The sequence below is a fragment of the Leuciscus leuciscus genome (assembly GCF_965113295.1).
Source record: "Leuciscus leuciscus genome assembly, chromosome: 25".
NCBI classification, from domain to species: domain Eukaryota; kingdom Metazoa; phylum Chordata; class Actinopteri; order Cypriniformes; family Leuciscidae; genus Leuciscus; species Leuciscus leuciscus.
The window spans coordinates 5,163,249-5,188,214 of record NC_138724.1 but is presented as its reverse complement, the minus strand read 5'-3'; the positions used below and the strand labels follow the sequence as shown (position 1 = coordinate 5,188,214).

Sequence of the window (24,966 nt, the reverse complement as noted above, 5' to 3'; positions counted from 1 at the left end):
TTACTCTCCACAGGGGGCGCTGGTGAGCTGGACACTGGACGGGTCAGAGGTCACCGAGGGGGTTCTGACCAGCGCAGAGAGCCAGCAGGACGGCCGCTACAGCCGCAGTAGCGTCCTGACCCTCAGCAAAGCACGCTGGGAAGAGGGAGAGCTGTACGTCTGCAGAGTAACACATGATGGAGCTCCTCATGAGGTCTCGTTCCACAAGAGCTCTGAGTGCTGATGTTTCTCTCCTGAAGATGAGCCGTATCTGAGTGTCCTGTGTCAGGCAGGATTCACATGAGTCTAGTGCTGCAGCTGTAGTGATTTACAACTCAATACTGAAAGTGTGTGTGTGTGTGTGTGTGTGTGTGTGTGTGTGTGTGTGTGTGTGTGTGTGTGTGTGTGTGTGTGTGTGTGTGTGTGTGTGATCTTTAAATCTGCTGTGTTTGCTGCAACATTCAATAAAGCTTCTCAACAAGTTCACTTTGTGTCTGACAACATCATTCAACTAACAGATGAAGATGCAGGTGCTTTTCAGAAGGTTGATGTAGCAGTAAATGTCAAATAAAGCTCTTGGGGTTTGAACATGGTCTCTGGAGACAGAGCTGCTCTATTCTGAGAGGATCACAATCACTCCACCCTGACAATGCAAATGGGGTTTTTAGTCTCACTCTCTGATTGGTTACATGATCTGGACTGGAACACTTTCACTTCTGCAAAAGAAGGTGATGGTATTTAAAATATACAAATATAATAAAAATCATTTAAAAACATGATCACAAATCATCCGTTGTGACAGTAATTGTGTAAGAATGTAAAGTTTGTGTGTCTCAAATGGAAAGCATCACGTCCAGACAGCAGAAGTGACTGAATGCAGTCTGTTCAGTTTGATTGACAGGATCATATATTACACCTAAAACATGATGATCATATTGAAACACTGACTCACTCTCTTCATAAACACAAGAGTGATGTTGATTGTAATGATATAGTGTTATTAGTGTTTGAAAATACAATCATAAATCATTATTCAAACCTGAACTAAACACTGCCAGAGTCAAGAGGAAGATGATGCTGAAAGTCATGTTTGTTGGTTGATGAAGAAGAGCTCTTGATCATGTCATGTTCAGTTCATAGAGCTATAAACACATGCAGAGTGAAGCATGTGCTGATCATATAAAACACCCTCTGAATGCAAAAGCTGCTGTAGACTGTGAGCTCACGACGAGACCGAAGAGAGATCAGGACGAGATACAGACTCACCTCAGACTCATCAGAGTCAAAGAGCTTTACTGACTGGGTTAAAAGAACGGCTTTAAATGGCCGAAGCACAGTGACATTAAATATACTGACACACACATTTACACACAAATACACACAGTTAAAAATATATATATATATATATTGAGTTCAGTCATGAAACTCTAGATCAGTGGTTCCTGGTCCTGGAGTATCGCCTACAGTCACTATGTTTACATGCACAACTTTTGTTTCAATTGGACTGAATTCATTGCCATCTGAATGTAATGTTTACATGAATGCTAAACATGCAATCGGGTTAATGCGGTTCATATGTCACAAGCTTAGAATAGATTATTTTACATACGCACACGAATATACAGAGTTTCTCACTGTTTGCGCATAATAACTATTCTCCTACATTGGCTACATTTACATGCAACCAAATAATCCATTACGTGAAATAGCGTAATGACGTATAACGTGCTGAACAAGCTGTTCTTCCTGTTGAATAAAGTCTCCTATAAATGAGTGTCCCGTCGTTCTAAAACTCTCCTTTCACTGCATCTGTGCCACCAGTCCTTGTTTCAGACTCATCCACAGACGACTGGTTTTAGGCATTTTTACTGCGTGATAAATATAAGCAGCGGCCCAACGGTTCATATGCTCATTGTCTCCAAATAATGGAGTTGAGGGTCTACAGGACCAGGGTTGGATCTAGATGGCACAGGATGATCAGTCCTTTACATGCATTCTGTAAGCAATCACATCATTACCAAATGACACAAGCTGATTGGCTTCTGATGATCCTGTAACCAATGAGATTCCTTGCTCAACGTTTAAATAGTCTGGTTCAGTGTTTGCTGTAGGATAGTTCCTCTGAAATTCAACATCTTAAGGCTGTCCACACACTTTTATTTGCAGATTTTTGGCAGATCAAGGCTTCGTGGAACTTCGTCAAACAGTTGAAGCAAATGTGCCGTATTGTGTCGAGGCTTCGAATCAATCCGACCCCCGTCTCCACGATGACCCCCAGTGGTCAGAACAGTGTAAATGCAACAAAAATCCGTGTCAAACATGCATAAAAACACCTTTTACAAATCTATTGCAAATGTTTTATTGAAAGTAAAATATTTCAAATGCAATTATCTAATCATCTAGTAAGATTATCTATATGTTCTTTTATCGATGGTCAGGCATCAACACTGACATGATTTCTGACTAAAAAGACTGTACCGTTGATGCAGTATGATCTGAAACCACATGTAAAGACCGTAGCCTCTGGCTAACTCGTATTGCTTGTGTGTATAAATTTTTTCTATGCTGTATCAATAAAGCTCTTATATTTCATCAACATCTCCCACACAAATGTCTATTTTCATTCCCTAATATGTTCATTCATGTCCTTAGTTAGGCTATACTGTAGCCTATGAAATAAGTTACATGAATAGCCTATACAATATTACTATATATGGAGCATATATCGGAATCAGAACCATTCACACTTCTGCTGATACCCCCCCCCCGTCCACACCCATCCCAAGGTATGATTCCGACTGTGTCCGTCACCTGCAAACGGAACTTCCCAGGCTGTGAACTGTCAAAAACTGCCGGTGATTAGAGATGTCATCAGGCATCCACAGGGATGAACATTTGGCTTTTCATAAAAAAAAGTGTCACACTAACTGGAAAACTGTAGAGTTAAATTGCTGGAGGAAGGCTTTAGAAAACATGAAAGAGCACTGTTCCTCAGAGGCTCACATGTGTGATATGAAGAGGTGGAACTCATTCAAGAAAAAATTACTGGAGAGAGCATTTGAAGTGGGTGACCTTGAGTCGCAAGCTGCAAAAGACAAAGAGAGGGAGAGGAACAGAGAAGTGTTGTCTCTTCTGATTGTCATTACTCTTTTCCTGGCAAGACAGGGCATGTCTTTCAGGGGAGATGATGAGACTCCATCGAGCCAAAATCAATTTCTTAGAGTTAGTGGAGTTGTTCAGCAAGTATGACAGTGTAACTAAATTACACCTTGATGCCGTAAAAGAGAAGCAGGGAACCCCAAAAAGACCTCTTGTCTCGCTCCTCTCGAACACAACCCAGAATGACTTAATCAAAGCTTTGGCCATATCAGTAAAACATGTCTTCAGAGAAGAAATTCAAGAGAGCAGAATCTTTCCGATACTTCTGGATGAAACGACAGATGTGTCTCACACTGAACAGGTTTCGTTTGTTGTGAGATATGTACACAACATGAAAATAAAGGAGCGATTCATTCAGGTGTGCAATGTGCATTCAACAAGCGGAGATGCTCTTGAAAGTCTTGTGATGGCTCTACTAGAAGAAAATGACCTGAAAATAGAAAACATCCGGGGTCAAGGTTATGATGGGGCTGTGAACATGAGTGGGAACTATACGGCAAAATCCAAAGGCTGTGTGTGTGTGATGTCAGGCACACTGCCTTAATCAGGTATTGGTAGTAAGTGTGAAGTTTCAATCTAGTTGAAAAAAACACACTTATATGGCCAACTCATCAAAACGGCACTCTGCATTTATTGAAATGCAGAAGAGGAAGCACCCGATCAGCGTCCACTGGAGCTGAAGAATCCTGAAGAAAAAGAGCTGTCAGATACTCGGTGGGCCTGTAGAGAGAGTGCACTTAAAACTCTGGTGAAGGTCCTCACAAGATCCCCCAGACTCCTCAGCTGGTGATGCAATGATCCTTCTAAAAAGCATCAATTTTGAGTTCTTCTTGTGTTTGGAGATGACCTGTCCAATCTTCCAGGTGACTGCAGTTGCATCTGATGCATTGTAGCAGAAAGACATGGACCTGGCCGCAGCATACAGCATTGTTGATGGAGTTTTAAAGAGGCTTGCCTACAGCAGAACAGAAGAAGAGTTTGAGAACATTTATAAACAGGCTACAGAGAAGTCTGCATCAGTGGGCCTGGATCCTCCATCTGAGGTCCCTGGTCAAGCTAGGAGGAGGAAAGTGCCAGAGAAGTTCAAGTTTGTGCCACATCAGCTACGACTGACCATGCTTTCCCAACTTTGCTGGAGTACTACTGTGTTAAAGTGTATTACGTTTTTGTGGACACAATGATACAAGAGCTTCCCAGAGGAAAATTTTACTGCTCAAAGCTTGCTTTTCTATAGCTCAGGAGACAAATTTGAGATTCTTATCTAAGACTTATTTTAATCTCTATTTTGTCTAAAATGTTTCTCATATGTTTCTCCTAAAATTCACTAGGAGCAATAGGTGAGACAGAGGAAAATTTTACTGCTCAGAGCTTGCTTTTAGGAGACAAATTTGAGATTCTCATCTAAGCCTCATTTTAATCTCTATTTTGTCTAAAATGTTTCTCATATGTTTCTCCTAAAATTCACTAGGAGCAATAGGTGAGACAGAATAATCAGAGGGAGTCATACCTGAGACTAAAAGGAGATGCCTTGCTAATCTCAATTCTGTGTTTTTAATGACTCCTTTATTTCTCCTTTGAAAAAGAAAATGAGCAATACTGGAGCTACTATGGAGCAATATCCGAGTCTCTCGCTCACTCTCCCTCTCATGCACACAAACACACACGCACGCACATGAATTACTAATTCAATCATATGACCTCCTACCAGACTAGATTCACCATTCTAAACAACACAGATCTTGATGGACCAAAGAAACAACGGACGGGAATGCTACTCTCTCTTCACTGCAGGACAGACAGAAGATCTATCCACAACCATCAGGCTTTAAAAATCTATAGCAAATGGCAGATTAGCTGATGTAATAAAGATATCAAGAAATTTGAATCTGAATCTTTATTTAAATCAAAATAACATTAACAAATTTAAAGACATTTTAAAGACAGCAAAAACTGTTTAAACATGGTCATTACAAAATATGAAATAAAGTGCTTTTTTTTTTGTAAAATTCTGTTTTTAAAACAGTAACAATTTTAACAATGTTATGAGCAGTGGCAGGCCAGGTTTACAACAATTCACAACAATAAACTTGAGTCTCTGACGCCAACATACATAATTTGAAAACAAGGACTTTTTGTGAACATTGTCATTTCAACAAATGTCTCTGTGTGCCCCATCCGATATTTACAGTGTTGTGGCCCTGATGCGGCATTTGTTTATGAAGGCTTTTTTGACCTTACTTTTCTCAACCGGTGTCCAACCATCCAGTGTACTACAGCGCATGACGTAAGCTGCAAGAATAAAAGAAAAGAAAGCACAAATTACAGATTGCATTGAGTAACCGCAGTTACCACAACAGTATTAACAACTTTTTTCATCCTGATACGACAAAATTCACATTGTAATATCTCTATGGATCACACATAAGGAAATGCAGCAAAACTGTGAGGACAGTGAAACAATCATAACATTTAACGTAGCTATGTGATATATGGGTATCCAACACCTCTTATTGGGTTCCCACACATTTTTTACCTATGAATTTTCACAACTTTTTCCACAAATTGTTAACAACCACATGAGCAACATACTTACTTAGAATTGCATTGACTTTGAACTTATCCAGGACTCTCTTCCCATCTGGCACCTTTCCGTGTTTCCCAAATGCCACAGCATTCTGGCACTCCTCTGCAGTAAAGAATTCATCAAAAAGAAGATGGAACAAGCGAAGGCAGTCCTTCTTTGCGGTTGCATGGATTGCAGCCAGGTGAGTCGAGGACAAGAAGAGGCCACTTCCTGGATATAGCTCCTGCTGCCGAGATCTGCCTTTTGGAGCCCAAACACCAGCCTGAGGTTGGATCTGTTCCACTTTGTCCAGAAAACTTCTGAATGCCTCGAGGTGCTCACCACCTGTGACACAAAAGATGTATATTACCTTACAGGGACACAGCAGCATTCATAAAGTAAAAAAAATAAATTAAAAAAAAAAAAGACAAGTTTTTAAAAAGTCCAAAAGATTTCATGATTGGATAAGAGTTTTACCAAATTGTTTAAAGCTTTTAAGATTTAGTTTAAGCATCAAATAACTCCCAATGTCCAAAGTAAGACAATGTAGTAGAACTTTAAACATATACCAATATAAAAACATAATTACAATTTTATGTTGCACAATTTAATACACTAGATTATTACCCACGTTTTTTTTTACACAACTCTTCTGAATAGATATTAGGTGTGTTAGAACAACTGTGAGAGAAAAAAATAAGTGTTAAAAGAACAAGTAATTGCAACAGAGAGACAAAACATACTTACTTATACCACACAGCACATCATGCAGTTTGGCCTTTTCCTCCACTAATTTTTCCACCTCTGTCTTGCATGCTTCGCATGGCTTCCATGATCTGTCTTCTGCTGACTCAGGCGAAATGAAACATGGTTCTCCATATTCTGGAATTGGATCACGCTCGATGATTAAAGTATCTGCAGATGAGCTTGAAGTCTCATGTTCAGAGGTGTTTGTCTGGCTCTGGTCCCCAAGAACAGCAGGTTTTTGATGTGTATTAGGACTGTGCAACATGTTGAGGAAGCTTTCTTTGGCTGTAGGAGCTGGTGGCTGTCTTCGCTGATCCAAATCTGCCAAAACAGGCTGCTGTTGTGTTTGGTCTGAAGGTGTGGGTAGTGCTGTGTGAGGCTGGTGATGCTTTGAATACTGCGAAAGGCTGGAATTGTGTGGAATTGGAGACAGAGTAGTTCCATACTGGTTGAGCGACTGGACTGGTGAATGCTGGTAATGTTGTGGCGTATTTGGTGATGACTGGGAAACTGGAAGTTGGTACTGTGGCCAGGCAGTTGCATGCTGGTGCTGTGGCTGGACAGGTAGAAATGACTCTGTAGGTGGAGGCTGGTACACTGGCCAGGTTGTTGGAGGCTGAATGACATTTTGGTCCACAGTATTTGGGTGATCCTGTGCAGAGGTGGACTGGCCTGCTTGAGGTAGGAATGGAAGGTTGTAGAATCTTTGTGCAGCTGCATCTCTTTTTTTCATGTCCTTCTTTGTCGCCTTCTTGGTATCCACCGTTTTGTCAGCTGTTCCAATGAAGTCTACTGTAGCATTGTAGAACTTATTGTCAGACCATCTTGCCAGTACTTCTTTTCCTGGTGTCAGATCTCTAAAGCAAGCGATGGGTTTATCATCTTTGTTTAGTATATCACAGAGATTAAAAATCTTTGCTGTGTATCCATCTTCAAAGGTCAAAAATACAAAAAGTCCTGAAAATGAACACAAAGTAAACAAAAAGGAGATTGTGAGTAAATCAGTGCAGGCTAAAAATTAATCTTACTTAAACATTCTACTATATCTTTATTGTCTTATTTCTAACCCTCTTAGCAAAGCAACAAAATTACCTCTTCACTTTAGCCTTCAACTAGGATTAACTTTATTATTTTAGCACTTTCATATTTATTCGCTCCTGCAACTCTTTGATTTATGCACTCTCTATTCTATTTTTTCAATGTTTTTAATCCCTTTCATTATTTAATTATGACACATTTTATTTGTTTATTTATTTATTTATTTTACACATTGTCTATGAAGAGTATGGCGCAGGAATACTTTTTTGTAAAGAACTTTGAGCTGCAATTCCTATACAAATTATTTTATCCCTTAAATTTTGAGATGATTCGCAAAATTCACTAAAATGTACAAATAAGTTTCACTCCTTTTTCATGACATTCCATTAAAAATTCCTGTAGGCTATAATCAATATTTGTGCCAGCTACCAATATACAGTATTTATAAAAATTCCAGTAATAAGAGACCAAATACTGACGAATATTTTGGTTAGTAAAGTGTCCAAAGTACGTTAAAAATAACCACTTAAACCAGTTTTAATACTTAACAAAATTAGCTAAGCCGTAGTATAGTAAAATAACTCAATTACCATCTTGGTTATCTCTGGGGGAGCTGGGGTCTGGTTCATACAACCTCATCTTTTTCGGAGGGTTTCGCGCTCTTCTGGGCAGTTTTGTATTAGTTCCTTCTGCACTCATTCTGTAAAATAAACAAAAGTACAACACATTTAATTATTGGGGTCTCACTGCACGAGATCAAATTTTTCCAATCATACACAATTTATGATTTATTTTTTATTACATAAAGATGTTTATTGCAGACAGTGTTAATTTTGACAGCAAATTTTTATTTAGTTTTAGTCATAGTCTTTTGACTAAAATGCCATTTAGTTTTAGTCATATTTTAGTCATCTGAATTGTTTTAATTTAGTCTAGTTTTAGTCGACGAAATACAGTAAGATTTTAGTCGACTAAATCTACAGTAGATTTAGTCGACTAAAATATAATGGGTTTCAATTTCTCTAAAATTTCCAAACCCATATACTCCTGGAGAAAACATATATTAACCTGCTAATATGATTTTAAAGTTTGAACGTGCAATACAGATACAGATTTAACTACTGTAACTTAAAAAAATATCTTAAAATTAAATAAAACCACTTTTCCTAAAGTAGAAGAGTCTTTTTTTCAATGAATGATATATGAATTATTTATAACTACTTGCATACATCATTCTCTATTCTTTCAAGCAGACATATTTATTTGTATGAATTAAATATAATTAATCCTTATTAAAGCTATTAACGAGCAGTGAATGCTTTTCTCTTTTTCTTTTGTTGCTTGACAATATTAAGGACACAGACCGCATTAGGTTTATTACCCAATGTCACTTTAAGACATCGGATCATGTCCAATGACATGCGGATCCAATGCACTGATGCACATGCGATACACTCACAACTGTTTAAGACATAACCGACATAATTTACGTGAATACTCTCCAAAACGGACATTTAGACATAATATTTGTGTGTATTTGTCCATTCAGACACGAAAGAGAGCTCAATTCCATACTCGCGCGCTGTATGTCTATGTGAATGGCTGCACGCTTCGGGTCGGGTGTGTGCGCACAGAAAACCGTACTGAATATAGCTCTTTTTTATAGCTCTTATTCAGATCTTCATGTCTGCTCTACTCATTCTCCCAGACATTTACATGTTTTAACGTTTTATGAGACATGCAGCGCATGCCAACTCGTGTGCCGCTGGGTAGATCACGTACGTTACAGTATCTACCACAAATGCAGGACATCAGACTGGATCGCTTCCCAAATCGTCACTATCTAACATTTTCGTCTAGTTTTTATTCGTTGACGAAAATGTCAATAGATTTTCGTCATAGTTTTTGTCATTCAAAACTAGTTTTTATTTAGTTATCGTCTCGTTTTCGTCTGGGAAAAAATGTCGTTGACGAAAATAATGACGAAAATTATTCGTCAACGAAATTAACACTTTAATGTTACCATGGCCTTCCTAGCAAGCCAACTATTTGCTACAAAATACGACCAGTTTCTTCAGAGAGTATCAGAACCCGCTCGCCATTTAAAATGTACCCAAATTCTGTTTTAAAAAAACATGTTGCTTACCTTCTTTTGAGTCCTGCAACTGTTTCTTCCTCCATTCCGTCTGCCTGCAACTCCATACGTTAACTAACGCGCGCCTTAACCTCGTTGATTCAGCAGCGCCCCTCCACTGTGAATTAACCAATGACGATGCAGCATTTGTGACTGATGGCGCTCTCTTCTAATGCTGACGTTGGGGCTGCATCATCTACAAGGTTCAAGGTTCACAGTGTTTTTGCGCCAACTGAAGCTCAAAAAAGAAAAAAAAGAGTTCGGAGGTGCAGCATCTATAAGCGGTGAGTGGATACAGCGACTTTTTAATAATAGAATAAACTTACTTGTGTTTTCTTTGTAATTTAAGGTTTTTGTGAGCTTTGTAAATGTACAACACATTATCTTTTAGTACTTGATTTTTTATTTTTACATTCAAAAAATCAAGTTTAATTTTTATTTCAGTTAACTGAAATAGTTCTTACACGCCCATTATTTCAGTGTCATATAATTTTGTTTTCATTTACTACAATAACCTTATGAAACCCTAATAATGAAATGGTTAGTAAAATAAGTGATTGTCACATGCCAAGAGTTTTCACTTGTGCATTCTGTACCAGCTAATAAATGTTACAACTGCGATCATTTTCATTATGATCATAATTTAGTCAACTTTATGTTAATCAATTTCTATTTAATAGGAAAAGTTGCACGTGTGTATAATTATTCATTTAATGTAACCCTTTTCAGTCTGAATAAATTTAATATATTTTGTGCCCTTTTATGAACTATCTGTACCTTTTTTTCTGTCAACCACAGGTTATTTTCCCTGCAGCCCCCGACACCAGTCAATATTGCTCTTCCATAGAAGTTACTGATACATTTGATAGTAGGGGGGGTAAGTGTAACACTATTTAACACTGTGTATTAGACTGCACTGTCTATACCACCATCATCAAAAAAGAGCATCTTCTATATTTGTGTGTGTGTGTGTGTGTGTGTGTGTGTGTGTGTGTGTGTGTGTGTATTATACAGTTGGAGCTACATATTTTAAAAAAAAATAAAATGGCGCAGAAGTACAACTCACGCTGGAGGAGAAAGGTGAAGAGCCAGCAAAATACTTGCAAAAGATACAGAAGAAAGGTTGGGAAATTTACATTTTATTGTTTTTCTATTGTCATCTGCAGTGATTGAATATAAGCACATTCACCCAAGTTCTGTATTTACGTACCATTTGAGGTGTTGGTACTTAACTTGCCACTTGATATTTCCACTCCACTACATTTTAGGGAAAAATTATATTTTAATGTTTACTACACTACATTTATCTGATAACTATAGTTTCCATTTGCTTTACAGATTACATGAAGCTTCAGAGTCAAAACAGCACATTTTTAGATTAATTTACATGAATGACTTAACTGATTCAGGTCAATAACAAATCTGATAATTGGCCAGGACAAAATCAACCAACCCATACATGTAAATATTATGTAATTTACTTACACTTTTGAAACTGAAGTACATTTACTGTGATATCATATACTTTAATACTTCTACTAAAGTCTTTTTCATGTGGGTAACTAGCTTTTACCAAATATTTTAACAACTTCCCTTTTACTGAAGTGTGACTTTCAGGTAATTTATATTAAAAAAAAACATTTAGCTGCTATGTTCTTTACTCAGCTACATTTCATCAGCTCCATTGGTTCTGACAATGTTCCTCAATAATTTTATATAACAATAAAATATTTGTTTGAAATGACAGTCTGTTAAGATCACCTTTATATGTGGGATTAGCAAAATATTAAGAACATGTCTGACCTAGTAGTGTTCAACAGCACTACAAAGTACAGTTTTCAAAATGGCCATCCAAGTAAATAATCACCTCTTTTAAACAGATCCAATAAAATGTTAATATTTTAATCCCCATGAGGGGAGAATTTATAGCAGGATTTCCTACAGTATATACTGCATTGTTGTAACCTAGGTATGCCTTTTAAATTTGCATGCGAGTGTTAAATATGCTTAATGTATTATCATTCTCGGTTTTCTGCAGGACACACAAGGACAGGAAAATAGAGGTAAAACATGTGCAAAAATGTAAAACAACTAACTCCATTTCCTTCAGTCTCCAAGATGGCATGTAGTTTATTTATTCTGTGGAAATCGCATGTTGCAAAGCTTTAAATTTTGATCGAGCTGGAGTGTTAATTCAAATAAAAGTTCATGTGTCCAATAAAACACTGTTACTGAAGTGAGACCTTCACTCACTTGGGTTGTCAAGGGTTTACTGACAGCTCAGGTGATTATTATAACACTTTAATAGTCTAGTAATTAGTAATGTGTTTAGCATAAGTATAATGAAAAATAAACATGTTGAGACTAGTAAGCCATAAATTCACCAATCAAGTAAAAGCAAATTAATCAATTGATTTTTTTTTTTTCTAGAAGCAACAAACTGGAGGTCAGATGATTGCAGCACCGAGCAAGTGACCAGATCTGCTAATTTGGAAGACTCTTCAAACACAAATGTGTGTAACATCCATTACGCCAACCATTCATCCCAGTGCTATGGGCACACAAGTGAGATGCACACTCTTAATGTTGAATCAGAGCCTGAACAGCCTATTTACATGGATACATTTCCTGAGCACCTACCTGAATTTGTTGAAGAAGGGACATTAGATGACAATGCGTTATTTGATGAAGACTTTTCAGTTGATGATGACCTATCATTTGAAGACAGTTTTGAGCTTAACCAAGAGGAGGGAACAGAACTCGAAAGCTCTACAAACACTGTAGATCATCCACTGTACAGAAATGCACCAGTTTCTGTTGCAGAGAGTCTTCTCCTCATAATGACTTTTGCAAACAGACACAAAATAACAGGAAAAGCTCTCAGTGATTTGCTTACATTAATATCTCTGCACTGCCCCTCTGATACACAGACTGAGTGTCTTAAAAATTTACACAAATTTAAACAGTTTTTTGATGATCCCTCCTCTCTGCTTTTGCACAAATATTGTAGCTCATGCTTCATGATTGTTGAGAGTACAGACACCCAGTGTAAAACCTGTGAAGCCAATGTGTTGATGGAGGGGTCAACCTCCTATTTCATTGAGGTTCCCATTGAAGCACAACTGAAGAGATTGTTTGCTCAGGAAGGTTTTGAAGAAAAACTTAAGTTCAGGTTTAATAGACATAAAAAGTGTCATGACAGTATTGAAGAAATATATGACGGAAAAACCTATCAGAAATTGACTACTTGCAATGGGCCTCTCAGTGATTCCAGAAACATTTCGTTAATGTGGAACACAGACGGCATACCTATTTTTAAGTCTTCAAAGTTTTCTGTTTGGCCTTTTTATTGTGTTATAAACGAGTTAAATTTTGTTGAACGCACGAAACGAGAAAACATGATATTTGCAGGTGTTTGGTTTGGGGATTCAAAGCCGTCAATGTTGACATTCCTTGAACCACTGTGTGGCACTCTGAACAAAATTGAAAGAGAAGGAATTTCTCTTCAGTTTGCAGGAGCTCAAGAACCTTTCATATGCAAAGCCTTTACCATTGCAGGAACCTGCGATTTGCCTGCAAAAGCTTTGGTACTTAATACTGTTCAATTCAATGGACATTTTGGGTGTCTAAAGTGTGAACAGCCAGGTCAAACAGTGAAGACCGGAGAGAGAGGTCATGTCCATGCCTTTCCTTTCCAGAAGACAGATCCAAAAGGCCCGCCTCGTACTCACAAGGGGTTTGTAGATTATGCTAAGATGGCCTATGATTCCAACAGCGTTGTTCGTGGGGTGAAGGGACCTACGTTTCTCAGCAGACTAACAAGCTATGATTTGGTCTTGGGCACAGGTATAGACTACATGCATTCTGTACTACTGGGAGTAATGCGTCTATTGATGTTTTTGTGGTTTTCCACAGAGTTCTCTCGATGTGCATTCAGTATGGTCAGATCAATCAAAGAAGTTGACAAACGTCTAAAAGAAATAAGGCCACCATTTATGATTCGATTCCCTCGTTCTGTGTCTTCTCACAGGATGTTCTTTAAAGCATCTGAGTATCGGTACATTTTGCTGTTTTTCGGGCCAGTTGTATTCCGGGGCATTCTTGCAGGACTGTACTACAACCATTTCCTGCTCCTTAGTGAAGCAATCTTTATTCTTCTGATGGAGTCAATAACCCCTGCTCAAATAGATCATGCTGAGAAACTACTCTGGAATTTCTGTTCTCAAATGAGTGGACTCTATGGTGAGCGATACATGACAGCCAATTTGCACTTACTTGTCCATTTAGCTGATAGTGTGAGAGCTCTTGGACCTCTGTGGACACACTCTTGCTTTCACTTTGAAGACAAAAATGGGTACTTGCTCCGTCTTATACATGGAACCCAGAATATACCTGCCCAAATGGTAAATGCTGTAAAGACTATACAATCTCTCCCTAGCATCACACAAAACATAAAGCTGAACATAGTAACTACTGAGTTTTTGGCCAGAATGACAAATAGCAATAGTTATCAACCAAGTAATGTTGTCAATATTGTGGCCATGTTAGGGGCATCATTCAATAGATGTCTTGAAACTGATGATATTTTTCTTCTGGAACAGTTTCTTGGTCAGGCTTTACATAGTAATGTCGTCAAGGCATATAACAGAGCTCAAATAGGGAAAATAATTTACACTTCCCAGCAGTATGTCAAAACCAAAAGACGAAACAATTACACAGTGTTATTTTGTGATGGTGCGCAGATCAAATATGGACAGATTGAATTGTTGTGTTCCTACAAAGAACCCAATGAAGGTCAGAATGAGATAAAACTTGCATTTTTGAATGAATTTGCAGTTGCAAGCATAAATCTTCTACAAGATACTTTGACAGGTGGAACGTGTTTCCATATTGTTAGCCTCCTGGAAGTTCCTGTGAGAAAGACAGTGGTAGGACTTGAAAGTATTTTGGGCAAGTTGATGTTCATTGATTTGTCCTCAATGCCTGGTATTGTGTTTGCTGCACATTTCCCTAACAAACTTGAAAGGGACTAAAGATATTATAAAGTCAAAGATATGATCTTATTTTGAACAGAAGAGCCCATGATTTTTCCAACTAGTTGAAAATCCTTACTGAAAATGTAAAATATGTTGATGGACAAATAGTTTATACTGTGATGCCATCTCAACTGTTTTATATGGGCAAATCTATTGTCATACAAAAAGGTCACTTTGGGGCTAACATGAGAAGATGCATACATCTGAATATACAACATTAAATTTATTAATGATATGAGTTTTTGGCAGTTAAACTTTGATACATCTGAAATGTTGAAATTGTAATTTCTTTGCTCTCAAGTTACCAATAAATTACTGTTTTTATTTTACAATGTGTTTTGTGTGGTTACATGCAGTGAAATATTTCAAATCATTTATAGAAAATAATATAAAAGAAGAGGGTCTTTGCAGCCTAAAATAAAAGATGTACAATTAATTTATTCATACAGTAATACATTATATTAAAAAAATCATGTGGATTAAGATATGATATGAAACAACCAAGACAGTGATCCAAGTCTGAGAATTCAATGAGCACTTGTGGAAATCTCTTCCTTTGCTCTATCTGAGTTTAGCATGAGATGCATGAATTGAAGCTGGGATGAGAGTATATTGAGTTCATGGAGAGAACTCTCTGATTTCTCTGTCTGAGATCACAAAGAGACACAGAAGTTGAGAAACTCTGAGCATTATATTAGAGCTTGTTGAGATCTCTTCTGAAACTTAAAAGGAGACTAAATTGAGATTTAGTGCATCTTATTGCTCCAGAGAAAAGCCTGAGACACAGGAGAAATAAACCTTTGTCTCAGTTTGGTGTCATATGGATCTCAAAGTTGTCTAGGAGAAATAAATGAAACATTTTGGAGATCTCTTTTCAGATTTTATTTTCCTCTGGGTTCACAGACGCTTTAAAGGAGGAGATAATTCCAAATGGGAAAACCTGCATGCCTTCCATTGCCTGGCAGTCCTAGAGAACTGGAAAACAGCTAGCATCCCAACAGCAACACTCCAGGCGGTGAAGAAACTGCCAGTTCTATAACATTGAAGATGAAGACAAATTGCAGACAGAATTGAAGGTCTTCCATACATCATACTCATGCCCACCACCAGTCAATGTGTCATCTATTCTTTCAGTGGTCAAGGAAAACAATGCACATCTAGTTTTCCCCAACATGACTCAGCTGCTGAAGACAAATGGCACACTTCCGGTAAACACAGCAACTGTGGAACGTTCCTTCCCAAAACTGAAGCTGGTGAAAACCAAACTTCGCAGCCTTTGCAAAGAGGAGAGATTGTCCGACCTTCTTCTGTTGGCCATTGAGAAGGACATTCCAATAAATGACAATGATGTCATTAACATTTTAAGGGACACAGCCAACAGGAAATTTCAGTTATAAATGACTACAACCACTCATCCTCCACTTATTGGTAAGATTAATGCTACACTGTGATTTTTAGTAGGTGCCAACAGAATGAACACACACACACATTTTAGTTCCTTTATTTATATTTTTGATTAGACATAATCAAAATCCAACTACATCTCAGAGCCACAATGCAATTGTAAATCATGATCACATCAGTGTGTACTGTAGACACACAAGCACACACACCTCTGTTTATATAGATTTTTTTGTCACACTCTTACCCCTGCCATGGCCACCATCGTCTTATCCCCCATTAATGTTTTTTTAATGTTTTTTTTTTGTTCAGATAATGTTACTTTTTTTAATCTGGTATCTTATTTTCTCTACCTGCAGCTCTTGGTGTGCAACAGCCTCTGTGAGCATCTCCCTCTTATTTTCTTGGAGCAGGTCAGTGAGCCAGTGAGCCCGTTCCAAACACTGTCAGCAATCTTTACATCTTGTCATGGTCACGTACAATTATTTAATCAGCTAATATATCTCCTATATGTTAGTTGTTTTAATGTCTACAGTCTCTCAGATCGACTCCAAAGGTTCACACTAAACCTGTGACTGTTCATCTCCAAACCAGCAGAGGGCAACAAACCACACTGTTTGTAAACCAGGGTCTTTGGTTTGTTTGTCACACAAAAATGGTGGATATCTGCATTATGAGATGTCAATCAAATTCCGGCGAAAGGTCTCACCACTGAGCTCTCAAATTAATTTTTTAACCTTTACAAAAGGATTGGAATGCATAGTTGCAGTCATACGTTTACCTATTGTACATCTTTCAGAATCTACAAGGTAATGCTCAAGAGTGCAACCCGATGCATTAAGACCCAGGGGTAAACTTTGAGCAAGATGATGGGGATGTGTACATTTTTCTTATTTTGTTTTACATGCTAATATGGAGGCTTATTTAGCCTCTGAAGGGCAGGACTAAATTAATTAATGAATTTTTAATCAAAATAAGAACAATTTACACAAATGATCCAGTTCAAAAGTTTACACCCCCTGGCTCTTAACGGATGCTTCCTTCTTGAGCATCACTGAATGTTTGCAGGGTTTGTAATAGTTGTGTATGAGTCCCAGTGTGAAAAGATGGATCCCAAAATCATACAATCACTGCTAGAAAGCAGTCAAATATGCAGAAGATTCTGGAAAAGCAAAGAATGTGCAGAAGCTGGATTTATATGAACCATTGGGTTCAGGACAAACAAGGGACTCATGAACAACCATTAAAAAAAAAAACATTTGTGGATACTTCAGTTAAGGACACACACTATTAAAAATCAAGCCTATGTAATGTGTCTTGTATTTTGTCTTGTGAACTAGGCTATTAAACATCTGTTATGTGAAAAAGCTTTTTCAGGGCAGTACTAAATAGAAACAATGTTTTTATGATCCTTCTTATTAATAAAAATAACATTTTGGAGGTTCTGCAAGGGTATTATAAACTTATGACTAAAGTGTAAATGTAACAAAAATCATAACATTATTAGACGGCAATATGTTGCTATGGTTATCACGTTCTCATGTTGCTATGGTTACTATGTTGCTCATCGCAATTTCATGACTCACAGGACTCAAATTTAGCGGATTAACTCTCACATTTAAATTCAGTTATCACTCTTTATAATTTACAATGTGAACGTAACCACTGGTCCTCTAGAAGTATGAAAAACAAAACTATGATTAAGATTGCCAATAGCGCTCCCTTTAAGCCATCACTTACTTACCGTGTTCTGCACTCTCACTAAAACTCTCGTCATAAACACTGAAGTTGTCCGCATCTGCACTGTGAATCTCTTATTTACATTGCGTCTAGACTTTGTTGTATATGAGGGGATTTGCGAAAGGATAAAGCTTGCGCTGATTCTGAACATACATTTTGAGCGAAAACTCCGCATGGTGACTCTAAACGCCTCTGATTGGCCACTGCGTTCATGCGCTTAATTTACATGACTGTGATTGGCTACAATGCTCAACGTTTTCATTTTGTTTTTGAATAATATTGTGTCCTCCAGTGCCTGGACTCGACTGTACTCGGAACATTTTCCGAGTCTAAAGTGTCCGAGTCCGTGTCAAATCCGAGTACAAATTCACAGAGTGTGTGATAAGTCCGAGTTCATTCAAAATTTCAAGTCTGAGTTCCCCAACTCTACAAATCCAAATTTTCAAACTAAACTCACAAAACCATTGACTCTTCTCAAAAAGTCAAACAATTGCTGTCCTCAAAATCACACTTGAGTCAATAAAATAAGCTCTACAGATCATCCATCAGACACAACATCAAAACATGGAGAAAACAGCATCCAGAACGTTACAGAAAATAATAATATTGTATACAGTAAACAATTTTTGCAATTACATAAAAAGTCTAGTAATTGCAACTGAGTAATGTGAACATATTGTATTCTGTGTGCACTACAAGTAGGCTATAGTATTTTACTGAATATTGAATAGTAGGCCTATTGAATCTCTGTATATTCAGCACTTGTCACAAATCTCTTAGCATTTTTTAATCTTACCTTAAAACCTTTTTTTTTGGGGGGGGGGGTAGATTTTAATTGAATTTTTGCATACATTTTTCATTGTGCATTATTTTATTTGGTGTATTTTGTTGATTTAATTTTAATTTTATATTGTGGATTATTTTATATGGTGTATTTTGTTGCTTTAATTTAAATTTTTCATTGTGCATTATTTTATATGGTGTATTTTGTTGCTTTAATTTTAATTTTATATTGTGGATTATTTTATATGGTGTATTTTTGTTGTTTTATTTGTTTCTGTAAAGCGCTTTGAGAAGTACAGTTAAAGGCACTATAGAAAATAAAGTTTATTATTTATAAAAAGTGGTGGGGACATGTCCCACCCGTCCCACCCTTAAATTATGCCTATGGTGCAGTGTGTTAAAAAGCTTGGAGTAATGAACCATTCTACGATACAGTTGAGGGAAAAGCCTCAGTGCTTCACAAAGCTTCATTTCTCCATCACTAGCACCTGCTCTTTGCTGATCGCAGAATTTGCTTCAGTGAGAAATTGTGATTTGGGGTTATTAAACACATGAAGTTGCAGCAAAGTGAAAATCACAGTTGACAGCGCTACTCTTCAGCACAATGGTAACCACAGAGTTCAGTAACAGAAACTTCTCTAAGGCCATGTCCACACTAATACGTTTTCGTTTGAAAACGCATCTTTTTCTCTCCGTTTTGGCCTTCCGTCCACACTGAGACGGCGTTTTTATTAATGAAAACGAAGCTTTTTGAAAACGCACTCCAAAGCGTATACATTTGAAAACGCCGTTTTTGCGTCGTAGTGTGGACTGTGAAACCGGAGGGATTTAAAAACGATGATGTAAATTTAGTCATGTGACGCATATTGCACCAATAGATATTCATGTTTATACCAGTATTGTGCCTGTTATGTGCTATTCACTTTCACACTGTTGCTAAAAATATTCTACATTGCACACTCTATCACAGTCCTGCAAAGATGACAGAATTTACTCACATTTGCTGTCCTGAGGTAATACATGAGAGCAGTCGCGTTTTAGACCAAACACATGGTGTCTGCGTGCGACCTGGACGCATCAGTGAATGGTGAGATATTTTACTAAATAAAATTATCCTGTGATTCTATTATATAGTGATTCATTTTATACAGTGTGCATAATGATGAACAACACTGTTAATCCAACTAAACTCACTTATTGTGAATAAGCTTGATTAAGTTGTATAGATAATATTGTAGTGGCAAGATTTACAGGGACAAGCAACACTCACATTTTCTCCACATTTTAGTCCAGTTTAGTAAGAGATATTAGATTATATTATTATATTACATGTTTACTTGCATCATAATAAATGAATAAAGTGTGTGAAAGGTTTGATATAGTGTAGTTTGTGATCCTCCATCAGCAGCTGCAGTTTCTCTCAGCTGTATCAGTGCAGTCACTGTGACGTCTGACTGACAGAGGTTTTTGTACGACTCTTTATCACTGTGTGAACATACAGCTACTAGGACAGTGTACACTCTGACAGTAATAATCTCCTGTATCTTCAGTCTGGACTCCACTGATGGTCAGAGTAAAATCACTGCCAGATCCACTGCCACTGAATCTAGATGGAGTTCCAGTATAACGGGTTGTTGCATAATATATAAGGAGTTTAGGAGCTTCTCCAGGTTTCTGTGAGTACCAGGCTAAGTAATGACCAACTGAACGATGATAATACACATTACTGCTGGTTTTACAGTTTATTCTGACTTCTTCTCCTGGTTGAACTGCTGGTATTGATGGACTCTGAGTTACAGTGATCTGTCCTCTACACTCTGAAAGAAAACACAAACAAAAAGTATTAATATATATTTCACATTTTAAGATAATTAATAATCATTATAAAAACTGAATTACACAAACCTTGAATAAACAGTGCAATGGTCCAGATGAAGATGTTGATTGTGTTCATTGCTGTAGTTTAGTCTTGTGTGATGATGAAGATTGTGTTCTGCTCTCAGTCATGAAGTGTTAAACTCACAGCACTATAAACACTCTCAGAGCACTGAAGCATGTGCTGACAATGCAAAGAAGTGGGCAGGATTTACAACAGCATGTGCTGATAACAAACTCATAAACTCTACATAGAAGATTTTACTTTCAAGTCAAGTCAAGTTTATTTATATAGCGCTTTTCACAAAACAGATTGTATCAAAGCAGCTTCACAGTATTAAATTAAAATAATACATCAATGTTTGTTTCTAGTGGAAAACGTCCACGTTTGATAATGCTGATCAATAGTATTGTTGATTGATTAATTACATTAAATATCCCCAAATATCCCCAACTGAGCAAGCCAAAGGCAACAGTGGCAAGGAACCGAAAAACTCCATCAGGTGAAAAAAAAAACCTTGGGAGAACCCAGGCTCAGTCGGCGGCCAGTTCTCCTCTGGCGTTTATGAACTAGAGACCGGATTTAACTGTAAGATTAAAAGTATTATATGAATGCCTGGCTGAAGAGATGCGTCTTTAATCTAGTTTTAAACTGGGAGAGCGAGTCTGAGCAACGAACAGTATCAGGAAGACTATTCCAGAGTTTTGGAGCTAAATGTGAAAATGCTCTCCCTCCTTTGGTGGATCTGGATATCCTAGGTATGACCAAAAGCCTTGAATTTAGTGATCTTAAAGAGCGCGATGGATTATAGGGTGATAGAAGATCCGTTAAATAGACTGGAGCTAAGCCGTTTAGGGCTTTATAGGTCAGTAGCAATACCTTGTAATTAATACGGAGCTTTATAGGTAACCAATGCAGTGATGATAAAATCGGTGTTATATGATCATATTTTCTTGATCTCGTAAGAACTCTAGCGGCGGCATTTTGGACTAACTGTAGCTTGTTTATTGAGGATGCAGGACAACCAGCTAATAAAGCATTACAGTAATCCAGTCTTGAGGTCATGAATGCATGAACTAACTTTTCTGCATCAGAAACTGATAGCATATTACGTAGCTTAGCAATGTTTCTAAGGTGGAAAAAGGCTGTTTTTGGAACATATGAAATATGATTTTCAAAAGACAGGTTGCAATCGAGTATAACACCCAGGTCTTTTACTGTAGAGGATAAAGTAACAGGACATCCTATGATGTTAAAGTTGTATTGTGCGAGGTTTTGTGGGCGGTTTTTTGAACCGATAAGTATTACCTCTGTCTTGTCTGGATTTAATAAAAGAAAATTACGCGTCATCCAATCTTTTATATCTTTAACACACTCTGTCAATTTGGAAAATTTAGCGTTTTCATCCGGCCGTGATGAAATATATATTTGAGTGTCATCAGCATAACAATGGAAACTAATTCCATGTTTCCTTATAATATCTCCAAGTGGCATCATATATATGGAAAATAACAGAGGGCCTAATACAGATCCCTGCGGCACTCCATAGTTTACTGGAGTTATGATCGATTTTTCTCCATTTAAATAGACAAAGTGGTAGCGGTCAGATAGGTATGATTTGAACCAGCTTAATGCTTGTCCTTGAACACCAGTATAATTTTGTAGTCGATCTAAGAGTAATGTATGATCTATAGTATCGAACGCAGCACTAAGATCAAGTAAAACTAGTATTGAGATACAGCCTTGGTCAGAAGCTAAAAGTAAATCATTTGTGATTTTAACGAGCGCAGTTTCAGTGCTATGATGCGGTCTGAATCCAGACTGAAACTTTTCATAGATATCATTTTGTTGCAAGAAAGAGCCCAGTTGAGCAGACACCACTTTTTCTAATATTTTAGACATAAATGGAAGATTTGAAATGGGTCTATAATTTGCTAGATTATTATGATCTAATTGTGGTTTCTTAATGAGAGGTTTTATAACTGCCAGTTTAAATGTTCTTGGAACATGACCTAGAGATAAAGACGAGTTAATAATATTGAGGAGAGGCTCTTCCACTACAGGTAACACTTCTTTCAGTAGTTTAGTTGGTATAGGATCTAATAAACATGTTGTTGTTTTAGATGAAGTGATAAGTTTATTTAACTCTTTTTGTTCTATAGTTGTAAAGCACTGTAATTGTTCTTTCGGGGTGATAATTGAAGCTGAATTATAGGGCGCGATTGAAGATTGAACGTTTACAATTGTGGTTCTGATGCTTTCTATTTTCTCAGTGAAGAAGTTCATGAAATCATTACTACTGAACTGTAACGGGATATTTTGTTCGGGTGACGTCTGTTTATTTGTTAGTCTAGCCACGGTGTTAAATAAAAACCTTGGATTGTTTTGGTTGTTTTCTATTAGTTTGCGGAGGTGCTCAGCCCTGGCCGCTTTTAGGGCCTTTTTATAACGTGACATACTGTCTTTCCACGCGATTCTAAAGACCTCTAAATTAGTTTGTTTCCATTTACGCTCTAAAATACGGGTTTCTCTCTTTAAAACATGCGTAGTATTGTTATACCATGGTGCTTTATTTTTCTCTCTGACCTTTTTTAATTTAATAGGTGCAACCACATCCAATGTTCTAGAGAGAATGGTGCTCATAGTGCTAGTTAGTTCTTCTAGTTCATCTGTTTGTTTGGGTTCAGGCAGCAGCTGAGACAGATTAGATAAGCAATTTGAGAAATTATCTATGGTGGATGGGAGGATTGTTCTGCCTGGTTGATAACGCGACGCCGCATGACATATTACAGCAGTACGTAATATGCAAGTTACCATGTAGTGGTCAGTGACATCATCACTTTGTGGAATGATATCTATATCGGTTGGCTCGGTTCCATGTGATATAATTAAATCGAGTGTATGATTAAGACGATGTGTTGGTCCGGTGACGTTTTGCTTGACCCCAAATGAATTTAATAAATCTGTAAACGCAGCTCCTAACCCATCATTTGGATTATCTACGTGTATGTTAAAATCTCCAACAATTAATGCTTTTTTTTTTTTTTTTTTTTTTTTTTTTCATTGTGCAAGGGGTGAAATTACAGTGAGAACAGTGTATGTATATACAGTGAAACAGTGAAACATCAAATTGGATCTCAACGGAGCAACAGTTGAATTGTTTGAATTTCTGAATAGAGATGTATGTTTGTGTGCTCTATATAGCTAATGACATTAGCATTAATAATATTATCAACATAACAACATAACAACAACAACAACAACAAAAAAAAAAAAAAAAAAAAAAGGGGAAGAAAAGATACTACTGTCACCATTCCGACTACTTATGATAACGATAGTAATAATAATAAAAATGATTATATCAATAATTACTACCATTATTTCCACCAGCATCATAATATACAATAAATAACTAAAGGCAGTAGCAAATAATTATCCCTAATATCCAGTCGTGTTATGTTTTGTCATGTCTCCGCACTGCCAACCACAGCCTGTAGGATGTGCCCAGAACGTGCCACCCATCAACAAGGGAAGATACCGTAGAGCCCAGAACACCCCAAGTACCCTGGCAACTCCCACCATCGCAGACAAGCCGCTACCACCAAATTGCCAGCCTTGGCCTAGTTAATGTGACAATGTTCCTAATCTAATATGTTGCATTAAAATGAGACATGGCATGAAACACAGACCCAGGGGTAGCCAGTTGATGGCAAGGCCCGAGTGGAATTCTGACCTCTGCCACCCCTGTGCTATCTAACCTCGGTCAGAAGTAACGCACCATGCTTACCCTATTCTATATGTGTTTTGTTTTTTTTTGTTGTTTTTTTTCTTCTCTTTTCTCTCTCTTTTTTTTTATCATTATTATTACCATCATCATTATTATCATTATTATTATTATTATTTTTAAATAAGAACAACTAATTAGATGCATTAAAAAAGACAATAGTGTTGCGGCTGTCCAAGCCCAGCCCAGAGCACCCCGGGAGCAGGCCCCACAGGCATCCCCACCCTGAGAAAAAAAAAAAAAAAAAAAAGCCTGGCCCAGGGACCATCATGTCTATAGGATAGCAGGACGGAGACACGACAAAATTTTGTATAATCAATACGATTACTTTAGTAATACTATTTATGATAGTAATAACAACAACAATAACAATAACAACAATAATAATAACAATAACAATATCAATAACAAATAATAACAATAATAATAATATCATTATCATTACCATCATTAACAACAACAATAATAATAGCTGTAATGGCATCATGGCAGCAAAAAAAAAAAAAAAATTTGGAATCCTATAATGAGAGATAATATAGTAATAAATATGTCAATAAGTATAGAATAACTAAGGTCAAATAAATAAATAAAATAAGATGTCAAAATAAAGCGATAACAATAACAGTAATATATATTTATGATCATACTTATATAACAATAATCCTTATAGTATAGTAGTAGTAATGCTTCTTATAATAATAATAATAATAATAATAATGATATCAA

General features: G+C 37.1%; 1 protein-coding gene and 2 long non-coding RNA genes across 3 annotated transcripts in view; 1 reads left to right on the top strand and 2 right to left on the bottom strand.

The window, feature by feature from the left end:
• The window catches only part of LOC309490605, a 200,228-nt gene that overhangs the window by 149,294 nt on the left and 25,968 nt on the right, over nucleotides 1–24,966 (bottom strand). The gene's annotated exons all lie outside the window — the stretch shown is intronic.
• LOC309489914 (uncharacterized protein) lies at nucleotides 4,337–10,550 on the bottom strand. Its single transcript, XM_082158865.1, has 5 exons — nucleotides 9,633–10,550; nucleotides 8,077–8,186; nucleotides 6,449–7,405; nucleotides 5,732–6,046; nucleotides 4,337–5,427 (listed from the first exon to the last, which is right to left on the bottom strand). Exons 1-5 carry the CDS (start codon nucleotides 9,686–9,688, stop codon nucleotides 5,321–5,323), a joined length of 1,545 nt encoding a protein of 514 aa, XP_082014991.1. The 5' UTR covers nucleotides 9,689–10,550; the 3' UTR covers nucleotides 4,337–5,320.
• LOC309489915 lies at nucleotides 10,667–14,980 on the top strand. The gene is made up of 3 exons (XR_014202566.1): nucleotides 10,667–10,742; nucleotides 11,659–11,683; nucleotides 12,051–14,980. It is a non-coding gene; the product is annotated as an uncharacterized lncRNA (long non-coding RNA).